Below are 13,603 nucleotides of genomic sequence, written 5' to 3'. Positions count from 1 at the left end.
TGTAATTGTAGAATAAGTACTACTATTCTAAACAGGGCAGGTGTTGAGACCATTTCAGCCATAAACTAGGTAACATGACAAAGAGGAGAAAGAAAAATCTATTGAATAAATTTAGATAAGAGATTTTAAGATAAGTTGTCTTTGACTTCCTCTCAGGTTACTTCAGTTTTATGATGCTGAATTCTGGAGATGCAGGTTTGTTACCCTGCTGGTTAACACTCTGGGAAGGGCAAATGAAGTACCCAGTTGTGATTGCAGTCTGAAAAGCCATTTGTTATCCCTCACATGTAAGGTTCATGCAGATATGTAGGCATTTGTTTGCAGGGATGCTACCAGTAAGAAGGATATCAAATGGAGCAGCTGGCAAGGATTTATCTTGCAGATGAAGTTTTGGCATTCTATAGAAAGTTACTGACAAAGCCAAATTTTAAAGAAGGAGAAAAATGAGATGACCTGTTGGAAGATAGAATGGGCAAACTTCGGCAGAAGAGTAGCTGGTAGCTTCATAAATTTTGATGCTTGGTCTCACTGGAACATAGTTTGCTTTCAGTGTACAAGTTTCTTAGGTCAGTCTTCATATTAACTACTTTTAGTTTTTGCCATTTTTGTTACTTTCATTTTTCAATATATAATGGCTCCAAGCACACATTAGACAAATCACTTTGATTTATTTCTGATGTGGGCTGTGAGATCTTTAGAGAAGGTTGCTTTATCACTGTGTTCTGAAATGTGAGAAAAATACATAAATTCTATTTCCTGGTTACAGTTTGATTATTAAGAGACTTCTGCATCCTTTTATTCCTTGAAAAAAAAATGGCATAATTTTCTGGCTTTAAACAACTCTTTCAGTAGAAGACTTCTGCAGCAAATAAAATCCAAATCAGGCTTACAAGCAGTTTCTGTAAATTTAAAGAAGAGACTCCAGATACATTTTCATGCTGCTTGTACAGACTTCTGTAGAGGTATTTCCCCAAAAATGCTACTACTGATTTACACAAACTATTGCTTTTACTCCAGTGCTTATAAGCTTCAAGATTAAACCTAGTCAATCAAAGTGTTATAAGATTTTGATGATTCTTCTAAATATTTGACGGAAATTGAGGGTTTTCTTCCCGTAGAAAGCCATTCTCAATTTTATATTTAATACAGGAATTTTATTTTACTTTCTTGTTAGCACTGCTGCAAAGCAGAACTTGAACTTGCTCTTTCAAGGTCATTGTCTTTTTCCTTCCCCGGTGTGATGTATTGCAAGAATTTGTGAAGGTATACAACTAAATGGAGAAAGAGAGATCTTGCGCAGGACAGTCATAGCTATATTAAATTCCAGTTAAATTACTCCTGATTTAAAGTGCCCTTTCCTTTGGTTAGCCAAAGAAAACCCATTTCCCTCTCATAATAGAGACAGACAGTTATGATTCATTTCCTTTATGAATAAGCTAACTATATAAAAGATTTAAATCAGCAATTGGCTAATTACCAGATCCAGAGAGATTCAGCAGTGTTCTGTTTGGCCAGTTTCCTCCTATGCTTTCTAAATGTAACCTTGTTACTTATATGCAAGGAAGTCTGACATTTAAATTATGAATGGTGTTAGGGTATTTAGAGGCATTTTATGAGGTGAAATAAGGTGAGCTGTGTCTTTACGATGAGGAGACTGCTTGACTGTAAGAATAAAGCTATTTTCTTATATTAAGACAGGATTTAGGGTTAGCCATAGGCTATGTGTAAGCAAGGTAATGAAGCCAGAATATTACGGTGGGGACTTCTATTTGGTTTTACTCTTGCTCACCTTCTGACCTTTGGTGATGTTCTTTCAGTAATCTGTTGAATCCTGTAAGTTCATTTTGCATACTTACTATCAGACAACATCTTCCTTACAGCTTGCCTGTCTGTTGGAATGGGGGCAGACCTTCGTGTTTCATGTTGTGTGCCGTGAGTTTGAACTGGAAAGACCAAAATCTGTTATAATATGTCAGCATGGAATTGATCGTCGTTTTTGTGACTCTAAGGTAACCTTTCATCTATCCTAAATGCTCACTATATTCGTACAGTTTACAAATCCAGTCTTAGTTATCAAGACGCATGGAATATGTAGTCAGATTGGATATCCTATTTGATATTTGAGGTGTTTTAGGAAGAAAAGTGATTCTATCTGTATTTTCCTGTGGATTTACACCATGTTTTAGTACTGTATGAATTATTTTGAGAAACATTGCCCGCAGGAGTCATGCATAGTTCTTTCCTCTACGTTGACAGTTAAGAGGCACATGTCGTAGTTCAGTTTCTCTTAAGAAACAAGGATCACACTTCCCTTTGCATTCCTTGAATGCTTTCACCTCCTTACCCTCTATTGAAACTGTGCTTTGATGGGGGACTTAAGTCAACAGCTTATGGCTTCCACAGACCTTTTTTTGAACACGGGACTCCTACTGCTATGCCCCAAGCAAACAGATAACCATTTGTCTGTCATCATGGGTTCTGCTTTTGGTACTTGCCTCTTGGAATCTGTATGGGCAGTCACTTGAAGACCTAAGGAGGCTTGTGATATATAAAGTATGATTCCTGAATTTCATCTCTTGACCTCCTTCTTGTTTTAATGTATAGGTTCCAGTTTTTGTGATCTTCTCTATTAGGGGGCTCAATTTTCTTTTTGCTGGTGGAAGCCAGGAGAGCCAGGTGGGTCCGCTTATGTTGCTGGACAGAAGAATCATCCCATCTCATATTCATGCTGAAATTGCGGAACAAGTAACTATATTTTGCTCTAGCTTTAGGTCTCTGTTAAACAGAACATAAATAAAAGGATAAGAAATAAAATTCAGTTTAAACTCCTTACATATGTTTAAATCTCTGGTTTTCAGATGAACTGTGTCCCTGGGCCATGCCCAACATCTGATGACTTAAAGTACACTATGACACGCTTAGCCATGGATGGAGCAGATCTGTATGTGGTAGAACATGGCTGTGCCACCAATATAAAGGTAAAAAATATTTATCTTTACAGCAATTAAAATATTTTGGTCAGTAGAATTCTTTGTATTTTTTCATAAAATAACTGACTGATTTCATTGCTTGCTTACATGCAGTGGACTAAGCAGAATATTCGAAACTAAGTGATAGAAGGTTGGTGTTAAAATGGTTGGACTGGGCCAGGAGTAGGTCAATTTGGGTCATATTTAATACTTTCGTTAATGATATTGGAAAATTGTTAGGGGGGGTAGATGTCTGCCAAAATAAGAATGTGAGCTGTAAGACTGGTGTAATAAATTAAAATAATACTGGGCAATATAAACGCTAGTGTCTGTATCTGACGGTTAGTAAAAACTTTTACTGTAAGTTAGTAACTGAGCAACTGGAAATGTTTGAGAAGGAATGTATACAAGTCACTGTGTGACATCTCATGTGATAACTTGTGTGAGACAGCTGCTTCAATTAAGATGTATCATTGGTAGAGATGGGAGAAGTATTAGTGCTGCTGCCTGACTGAATCTGGAATACTGCATGGTGTCTCTGTTCAAAAAAGGATGTGGAGAGAAGAGCCGATATTCTCTCTCATCTTATATAAGAGAAAATTGTAGCTAAGTAAAAGTGAAGAGACAGTAAAGTACAGTAACACAAGAAAAGAAGAAAAGCATTGTACTGCTAATGACTAATAGTCGGGCTGTCCATTAATAAATTCAGTTTTAAAAGGTAGGCTTAATATGTGACACTCTGGGGACAGCTTCACAGTATGAGCAAGAATTTAACTGAAGGAGAACAGCAATTATTTTATACGTTTTGAGTGATGTGATATCTTGTCATTTGAGTGGCTTGCTACCTTGTGGCAGTTAAAAAAGAAAAAAAGCACTTCAGTCTTCAAAATCTTTTGATTCTAATATTATAAAGCATCAGCACAAATATCAACTGTGTTTGCAAGCATAAATATGAATGGCTGGATTTTCAAAGGCTGCTTAATAACCCGAACCACTATAGAAAATTATATCCCTGATGAGTTTCATTCATATTTAAAAAAGGATTTCCGGTGCTTCTTTTATAGTTTGTAACAAAGGAGAGAAGTAATAATTTAATATTAGCCCTATGAATAGCTCTTCCATGGGTGAGTTCATTTCACAGGGCAAGTAAGGACAGCTGCAAAAGTTGGAAAATTAAATTGGAAAAATTCAGGTACTTCATGGTGACTTTTTGGAGATGACTGAAGCTGTTCAGGGAGCTCCATCCACCTTCAAGAAAAATAGAAGGAAACTTCATATTATTTGAAGTTTTATAATTAAGCATGTGTGGCAGGGCTACATCATCCTTTATGTACCGTAATGTCAGGGAGGATTGACTCTGCCTGGGCAGGTGTGCTGCTTGTGGAGTGACCTGTTTTCACAGCTTAGTGTGAGAGCAAAGCAAGAACTTCTCCAGATACAGGAGACAGGGTAGCCTCCTGTTTGGTTCCACAAAATTACTGGAGCTATACCAATAAAAGAAGTAGAATATGATCACAGAAACAAAGGTATTATAACACAAAGGATCAGAGTTGAGGTTCAGGATTTGGAATTTCTTGTATCTTGAATTTTGCACCATTTAACATGGTTCTCTCACTGAGGCATACATTAATTGTGGAGTTGAATGTCTGTATTCCATCAGTTAATACAGCTGTGTATTTGAAGTATATTATCTGTATTTTAGTCTAAATTGTAGTAATAAATCATGGATCTGTGAATTCAAAAATAGAAGATACATTTTTTTTTTTATGATTACACCAAAGAATTTAATAATGATTAAATGTTTTCATGGTTTGTTATAACATGTCTGCAGTTTGGAATTGTCTTTGGATCCCTTTACAACAGGAGACTCCCAAGTACAGACTTCATTTTTGTTATTTTGCAATTGTCTGAAGCTAATTTCTAAGCTTGCTTTCTTATGTGTGTATGCCTGTGCTTGTATGTAAAAAGCTGTTCTCATGTCATCTTTGGAGAGAGTACTTTACTGAAACCTTTGTGTGTTGTAATAGGTGATGTGATAACTGGATTAAGGCTACTTTATCTTTGCTTCACTTCTAAGTATTCAGAATTCATGTTTTTACTCATGTTTTCAGATGGGTACTATCCGTATTGCAAACTGCAACCTCCACAACCAGTCTGTTGGAGAAGGTGTAAGTGCTGCTATTCAAGACTTGCAATTGAGACAATACGTTGAGCAGGTGAACAACTGCAGAACTGGTCTTCAGCCAATATTAAGGAGGGCATATTGGTTGGAAGCTGGATCTGTCAACTTGGGGCTCATCACTGCTGACATTGCTTTAGCTGCAGATCATCCTTCCAAACATGAAGTACAGAGACATTTCTTGGAGACACATGATAACCGAACAAAGAGGTAAGAGATTGATTTGAATGAGATGGATTTGAATGTTTTTCAGTGTAAGTTAATTTTATTTTTTTTTAAGTATGTTGACTGCTTAGCTATCTAGTTGGTGGCTTGAATGTGCTTGGACTATACAAAGCTATTATTTTTGGAAATACTTTTCAGTCTGTTTTCCCTCATCTCCCAAAATTATGGTCATGGAGAGGGAGGGGATTCAGTTTGTCCTTTTTTTCTCAAGCTAGACTGAAAATAGGTCTTACAGATTTCTGAACAGACTGAGCAGCTGTGAATAAGATGTCTAACTGTGACTCTGTGTTTCCCCTAAGAGCAGTCGCCTCTGGCATGAGGAACATACACCAGAGTGAAATGTTTTTGCAGTGCTTACTTCTGTGCTGAAAGAACGAGCTGTTACTATTAATGTACGTTGTGGCAGGTGGATATGATCTGTGCCTGAGCACAGTTGCCTCAGCACTGCATATGTTTTTGATATATTCCTTTTTGGAGCTAATAATTCATTTTGTGTGACACCTGTGTTTCAGATAGAAATTGTGCTTACTTGTTTCCTGCTAAATTAAACAGGAGCTTACAAATATAGGGGCAATATCTTTTAATCTGGTTTTCACTGAATTTAAATGTACTAAATCTGATGTGGTCTCATTGTTGCTTTTTCTTTTTTTTCTGCCTTTGTGTAGATTGTGGTTTTTGTGGCCTGATGATAATTTGAAGAATAAGAGAAGCAAGAACAAGTGTGGCTGTCTTGGTGGTTGTCGCTTCTTTGGTGGCACGTTAACAGGACTAGACTTCTTCAAACTGGAGGAACTGACACCTTCAAGCAGCTCTGCTTTCTCAAGTACGAGTGCAGAATCTGATATGTTTTATGGGCAGTCATTACTGCAGCCAGGCGAATGGATTATTACTAAGGAGATTCCTAAAATTTTGGATGGTGAGAATGCGTTGTTCTCTAACTTAATTCTTATTTGCCCCAAAGTATAATTCGCTAACAACACATTGTTTTTTGTGGTCTATCTGGTTCTGGTTAGTGAGTAGTGTTTGTTGCGTTCTTGTGCAAGAGGTCCTGTAGTGGTATGGGCCCTTCCGAGTGCAGACAATACCTTGATAATAGTGAGCGAACTTTCATATGCTTTTGTATTAACATGCAGATCCTTTCTGAGTTAAAAGAAGCTTTTTGACTTGCATTTGTTTTATTTGTCTAGAAAGCAGTCTGTTAAGAGAATTTGATGTTTTGCTGCTATGATTTTATTAATCTTTATTAAACATGCTAGTCTACATTTTCAAAACCAGGGCTTTTATTTAATAAGGATTATTATTTGAATGAGTGGAAAAGAAGCCATCGTAGATGTGTTATCAGATGTTCAACTTTTCTTTCCTGTTTCATGATCCTAGGTAAAGCAAACGGTGTAAAACGAAAAGACTGGGATTGTAGATCTATGGGTATAGAAATAGAAAGAAAAGCACAACATCTAAGCCTACAAGTGCCATTACGCTCCCATAGCTCCTCATCATCTTCAGAGGAAACGAGCAGTTCCAGCGCTGCCCTCCCCTTGCTGGCAGGTGAGAAAGACAGCCCGTCGTCTACTACCGAGGATCACTTGGGACAGAAGGAGTTCTTGTCTGGTGCAAAGAGAGAAGATGGCCGTGGAAGGTTAGTACTCTCCGTCCTGGTGGGAGTATAATGGGACTATTGAGCATATTAATACAGGACACAGCTTGTATTTAGCAACTTACTGAGTATTAGTTAATTTCAATGGCACTGCCAACATCCATTTCCTGGTTTGAAGGCAAATTTGGGTAACTAATTGGGATCGATTACCTGATCTTGGTAGAAAACCCAGCATGTATGACAACAACACTTGCCATTACCATTCGTTTCTATCTCCTCTTATGTAGACAAGCAGACTAGCAAGTGGCAGAATTTAATATGCCATCAGTGTTATGAAAATAATTGCTATACTAACAGAAATTCATAGAATCACTGCAGCATTTGACAGCTCTTATAATGTAAAGAGAAGCACTGGGAGTAAAACAAGCCAATTAAATGCCCATTGTATTTTTATTTTTTTTCCAGTGTTGCAGGTGAGGGTGCAGAGGGTAGCCCTGCATCCCCTAGCAGCCAGGAAAGGCCTGTTGGTCAGTCTCCCATGAGGTCTCCGCTGAAGCGGCAGGCGTCCGTGTGCTCCACCCGGCTTGGCAGCACCAAGAGCCTCACAGCAGCCTTCTATGGAGACAAGCAGCCAGTTGCAGTTGGTGTGCAGTTCAGCAGTGATGTGTCTCGCAGTGATGAGAATGTCTTGGACTCCCCAAAGCAGAGGAGGAGCTTTGGTTCTTTTCCATACACACCGTCTGCAGATTCAAATTCATTTCACCAGTACCGCTCAATGGATTCTAGTATGTCAATGGCTGACAGTGAAGCCTATTTTTCTGCAGCAGAAGAGTTTGAGCCAATAAGTAGCGATGAAGGACCAGGAACTTACCCAGGGAGGAAGAAGAGAAAAAAGCAAGCTCAGAAAATTGAATACAGTAGAGGGTCTATTTATCACAGCGTGGAAGGGCCCTTAACAAGTACTGTCCATGGAGAAATGAGTCAAGACATTAAAACGTTACCAATTAAGACTCATCCTTCACAGGCTTCATTTGTTTCAGCTCTAGGCGGAGAAGATGAGCATGTTGAGAATATGTATGTCATGGAATCTGAGAAGACTGTAGAAAGTGAGCAGATAACTTCCCAGCAGCCTGTAATGGCATGTTACCAAAACTATCTTACACAGTTCCAGGTGATCAACTGGTCAGTAAAGCATCCAACTAACAAAAGAACTTCAAAATCCTCATTACATCGTCCCTTAGACCTTGACACGCCAACCAGTGAAGAAAGTTCATCATCGTTTGAGCAGCTTTCTATCCCAACTTTTAAGGTATGAAAGATAGAGGAATGAAGACTAGAGAAATGAGTAAAAATTCAAGACAAGTTCAAATGGTCTAATACACACATTGTATAAAGTGACGATACACTTGAAACTTTTTGGCTTGTAGTCAAGAAATACTTTGGAATTCCGACTTCAAGTCTTCAGCTGTGTGGCTGGAAGACTGGAAAAGAAAAAGATTGTTAGATTAGGTGAATAGGATGCGTGTTCTGAATTATTGTTATTGTATTAGAAATGCTACTTGTTGAATGATATACAGCTGAAGGATATTTGCATGAGTTTTGTTTAAAATATGTGCTATGAAGAAATTTTAGCATCAGTACATTTAATACTGATGGTATTTTTGCTGAATGGTAAATGAGTTACTTTACAGTAAATTTGAAATGAATAATTTGATAAAACTGTTTTTGTACATTTGCATTTTTTTTCCAGTGTGATAGGAGCATACGTATTTAACAAAAGAACTGACATAACATATGAAACATGATGGAAATGACTTGATAGATAAAAGGTGTTTAAGCTCTGAAATTTCATCTTGTTATCACTTTGTAGCAAAAGCTTTATATGTTTATGCAGTGCTTTCATAGATTATTATTTGAAGTTCCTTCTAAGCAATACTATACTCTATGCAAAGACTAAACTATACCTCTATGCAAAAACTTCATAATCTAATGTCAAGCCATTGATAAAGTTAAATCAAAGTTTTATTTTTTTACACTATATTGGAGTATGTGCATGTGAAGGATTCTTTTAAGAAAAAAAAAAAATAAGGAGAATCTTCATTTGAATATTCCTTGGGTATTTTTTGATAAATAGAAGGAATGTAATATATTTCTTTGTACTTTTCTCTTAGATTGTTAAGCAGGGTCTCACAGCTAATTCATTACTGGATAGAGGCATGCAGCTTACAGGATCAACATCTAAGTAAGTTGAAAATTGTGTAACATTGTTAAAACATTTTTTTTCCCTGTTACTCTAGTAAAGTAATTTGGCTCTTGCTAGCCCAGTCAAATTTGATTTTTAGCATTAGTTTTAGTACAGATCTATTTCAAAGCAGGGTATTTTATTACAAAATGTTTGGTTTGGGTCAAAAGAAAGTTCAATGGCAGTTTACTTGAATGATTTTGGGAAGTGCTTATGGCAAGTGTCCATTGCATTGCCTAAAGCTGAACTTGAATCTCAGTAAGGGCCTTGCCCTGAAATTGTTTGTGTGCTTTCTGAGCTATGCAGAAAAATAAACCTGCCATTGTATGCCTTTTACTGAGTATTAAATGATACCTAGAGTGCCTCCGGAGAATTTTCACAAGCTGAAGACCTGTTTATATGTTGTTTGTGACAAGGAACATTTTCTAATATGTGGCTATAACCTCACATCACTATGCATAGGCTCAATATTAAGGAGTTAACTCTTTTAATGCCTGTAGGCTCTTCCCTTGAATTGGATGAATTTTGATTTAGTCTTGGGTCTACCATCCAAGACTGATGTTTTGTTATTGTTGGAGTCCTATTAAAGTGTCAAACAAATATACAAGATGCAAGCATTTAGTGATGTACACTGTTGTATTTCTTTCACAAATCAGGATTATTAATATGTATTTGACTTGTTTAGTACACCTTACACTCCTTTGGATAAGAAGTCTGCAGAAAACACAGATGATGAAACAATAACAGAAGAATGGACACTGGATCACCCAGTCTTCCAGACAAGGACAACAGCAATAGTAGAAGTAAAAGGAACGGTAGATGTAGTTCTGACTCCTCTTGTAGCAGAAGCATTGGACAGGTAATTAATTTTATTTTTACTACTTTGGTGTTAATTGGTTGTACTAAAAATTGTCTCAAAGCTGTTAGGTTGAGCAGAGGTTTAGATAAAAGGATTGAATAATACATGACTGATGGGATGGCAGTGCCTTGCAGCCATTGAATATTATTCTGCTTGTCCTGTAAAGAAGCTAGAAGGACGTTATTGTGACCTTGGAAGTACACTTTCTCTCTCTCTCTGTGTGCTTAATTTTTCTCTTTGCAGTGTTAATTAAATACTACAGATGGTTTGTTACATGAAACCGGAAGTTTAAGTGTCCTGTTGTGGGCTTGTTCCCTCTCACAGGTATATAGAAGCAATGGTGCATTGTGCGAGCTCTCGACACCCAGCAGCTATTGTTGATGATCTGCACTGCAAAGTTCTTCAAGATGCTGTACAGAACAGCAAAACAAGCTTCTCAGAAAATGTAAGGAAGAGAACAAGAAAATTATCCAAAATTTTGAAAGAATAGTCATTTCTTTATTTTACATAGAAAAAGATTTAATTGAATTCAATTTTTTGAGGTGCAGTAGCTAAATGCTATATTAATCTAGCTTGAAAAGAATTTTATGGTAGTTGTACTGAGTTAAAAGTTCTTTCTGTCCAAGTTGACTAAATGTATATATTTTTTATTTGGCGTTTCTTAGACTGCACAGTATAATTGACACTACTTATTTACTTCATAACAACTTTTTCTGCATAGCTGATACATGCAGAACTCAAGCTTTTAGCTGAAATCTGGTCATTAGAAAGTTTATTTTAGAATGGCATTGCTACCCTTTGGTATCTAAACATAACATACCTGTACGTGCTACAGTCCTTGTTCTAGAAATGATGGCATTGTGCTTTAAATGCAGTCACAATCTGTTTGTAGTTCAGTGCTGCTGAACAGTTCAGAGCTGCTAAACACTTCAGCTTAGCAGTTCCAGGTTTCAATGAGAATAAATTATTAAGTGTTACCACCTTTTTCCCCTCCAAGTTATCTTCCAAGCAGGACATTAGAGGAACAAAAATAGATGCCACTACTACAGGAACAACAAACCAGGGACCAGCACAGACAAATCTATCCCTTAAGCAAGATAATGTGACAATTAAAGGCCTTCAGGCCAACGTTAGTGTACCAAAGGTAAGGATTTTTGTTTAGCTTATTGGTAGACATGTAACTCATAAATTACCCTTATTGTGTGTACTGGAAAGCTTAAGTGAAGTTATGTATTTGTGATAGATAACTAATGTGATGAGTAGGGTAGACTGTTTAGGAGATGTTCGATCTTAGGGTAGGTAAAGGTATGCAAGTTAAATAATAATTGCTATAGAGATAACTGACTGCAATGTCTGTAAGTAATGTTTTTACATCTTGGTGTGGATGTTTTATCTTTAAAAGTTTGATTTTACTCATAAGTTTAAGACAAAACTATATCAGAAGTTTGTGATGTATGATTAATGTAACGTTCTTCTAAATTTCTTTATTCTTTGGGGAAATTTTACATACAGGTGAACCTGTGTTTACTACAAGCATCTGTTGATGAATCTCCAGGGGTTTCTTCTGGTAAAACTGTGACTCATGTTTCATTAGTAGCTTTGTGCTTTGATAGAATTGCTACACAAGTTCGTATGAATAGGTAAGAATAAAATATGTCACTGTTGGTGTTTTTTTTTTGTTGTTATGTTAGCCAAAAGACTTAGTGTTCACAATTTTTTTTTTTTTATTATAGTCTGCAGTTCTGAAAGGAAGTATTTTAAAAAGTTGTCATGAACAAATTAAACAATAAAATGTCTTGTCAGTGTGCTATAAATTAACAGCTAATATCTAATTAAAACTGCAGTTTCTTTGAGAAGCAGAGTAACCCTTCTGGAATCATTTTGGAACCTAAGATTTAACTTACATTATGCAGGATAAAATAGAAATTTTCAGTAATTTTCTACCAAAGTATAATTATCTTCTGACTTTACAAAGAATTTTTAATACTGCTGTGCTTATGTCACTTAAAGTCACTCAATTTTTTTTTTTTTTACGTAAATAAGAATAGCACGTCTATCAGAGATTTGCTTAATCGTTTTTTCTCCCATGGGTTCAAAGGGGTATAGTGGAGGAGTCTTCGAACAATGCAGAAACTGGGAGGAATTCTGTCACATTTGATCGTTATATCCAAGCCAGTAAAATGCAGCCCCAGTCCTCTGGCTCACTGAGATCCAATGCTGGAGCAGAAAAAGGAAAAGAAATTGCTGCTAAGTTGAACATCCATCGTGTTCACGGGCAACTTAGAGGCCTTGATACGACAGGTAAGCTTTTTTTTTATTGTGAAAACGTCAGTTTTCATAGAAGGTGATAGTTTGCCTTAAGCTCATTTTTTATCAACACAGATAAAGAGACATTTGAAACTAGAGATCATGCAGTAGTCCAAAAAGAAGTTTAGGATGGTTACTCTGAATCGTTTGCTTTCTATTATTTTACTAATATGATGACTTTAAACGTAGACAGAGGGAAAACATCAAGACTGATTTCTAAGCGTTTTTTGTGGCAAACAGGTTGCATGGTAAAGATTGACTGATAAAATTTCATGTCTAGGCTCCCTTCTTTCCAGCTGATCTCCTTTCCTTCTCAGCTGCCATTTTTTTCACCCAATGCAGCAAATGAATTACACTTACTAGCTTTCTTAGTACTTTCTAACAATTTCAATATAGATATAACATGAATGTACTGTCACTTTCAGCTTGAGAAGCTGTAGATTTTTAACAGTAGTGCCTATAAAACAGAAAATGAGATCTACGTGATTGTGTTCATTCTTGTTTTTGTTAAGGAAATTCTTTCAAGAGCTCATGAATTAACTTTGGTTGCTATAATTTCTGATGGCGGAAAAGATGAAGATAAGCAAAAGTAGAGACTGATCTTATGTTGTGGTTTGGCAAGAAGTCTTGAGTACCTTTTACATGCTGAAATTTTGATTGCTTTCTAAGTTAAATCTGACTCAGTTTTGGTGCAATCTGTATCAGCTAGTGCCATGTTTTACTGTGTCCCATGAAGAGCAGGAGTCTTTAGGCCATGAAGAAATGTTCTGTGAAACTAGTATGAATAAAAACCACGCAACAAAATAGCCTTTGTAAAGATGAGTGAGCAAAAGGAAAACAAAATAAATTGGAGAAGATAGAAGGGACTAGCTCAATTTTTGTTTAGTTGGGTGAAATCTCAGCTGTAGTGTCTTGTGTGAGGTATGCTACAGACTTCTGAGAAGGCCAGGTAATGCTTGACTTGTAACCAAAAAGCTCATCTTCTATTTAAAAGGGTTGAGGAATGTCTTTCTAGAGAACTTAGCATTTCACTTATGCTTTGAAAGTGATTGCTGTTAACCAACTGGGGGCACAGAGTGAGGATTGTATGGACAGAATATAAATTGACTTAGTGTGGTTACTTTCCCCAGATATTTGACATTTAACTCTGTGCGAGAGGTAGTAGGAACCAGGTATAAATTTTCTTAAAATGTTCTTTCAGAAATGTCACTAGAAGAAAGGATTTATA

General features: G+C 36.6%; 1 protein-coding gene across 10 annotated transcripts in view; it reads left to right on the top strand.

Moving 5' to 3' along the window:
• BLTP1 (bridge-like lipid transfer protein family member 1) overlaps positions 1 to 13,603 on the top strand; it is a 113,736-nt gene that overhangs the window by 41,079 nt on the left and 59,054 nt on the right. For all 10 annotated transcript variants that reach the window (XM_082758885.1, XM_082758886.1, XM_082758883.1 and 7 more), the window contains exons 23-34: positions 1,881 to 2,009; positions 2,859 to 2,978; positions 5,081 to 5,358; positions 6,039 to 6,289; positions 6,751 to 7,009; positions 7,433 to 8,276; positions 9,139 to 9,209; positions 9,895 to 10,068; positions 10,393 to 10,513; positions 11,066 to 11,212; positions 11,581 to 11,708; positions 12,167 to 12,369. In XM_082758885.1, coding sequence (XP_082615011.1) covers positions 1,881 to 2,009; positions 2,859 to 2,978; positions 5,081 to 5,358; positions 6,039 to 6,289; positions 6,751 to 7,009; positions 7,433 to 8,276; positions 9,139 to 9,209; positions 9,895 to 10,068; positions 10,393 to 10,513; positions 11,066 to 11,212; positions 11,581 to 11,708; positions 12,167 to 12,369 — 2,725 coding nt within the window. The remainder of the gene's footprint in view (positions 1 to 1,880; positions 2,010 to 2,858; positions 2,979 to 5,080; positions 5,359 to 6,038; positions 6,290 to 6,750; positions 7,010 to 7,432; positions 8,277 to 9,138; positions 9,210 to 9,894; positions 10,069 to 10,392; positions 10,514 to 11,065; positions 11,213 to 11,580; positions 11,709 to 12,166; positions 12,370 to 13,603) is intronic.

The sequence above is a fragment of the Aythya marila genome (genome assembly GCF_965140915.1).
Source record: "Aythya marila genome assembly, chromosome: 4".
NCBI classification, from domain to species: Eukaryota; Metazoa; Chordata; class Aves; order Anseriformes; family Anatidae; genus Aythya; species Aythya marila.
Note: the sequence above shows the minus strand (reverse complement) of the source record. Positions and strands in the feature narration are given on the sequence as shown.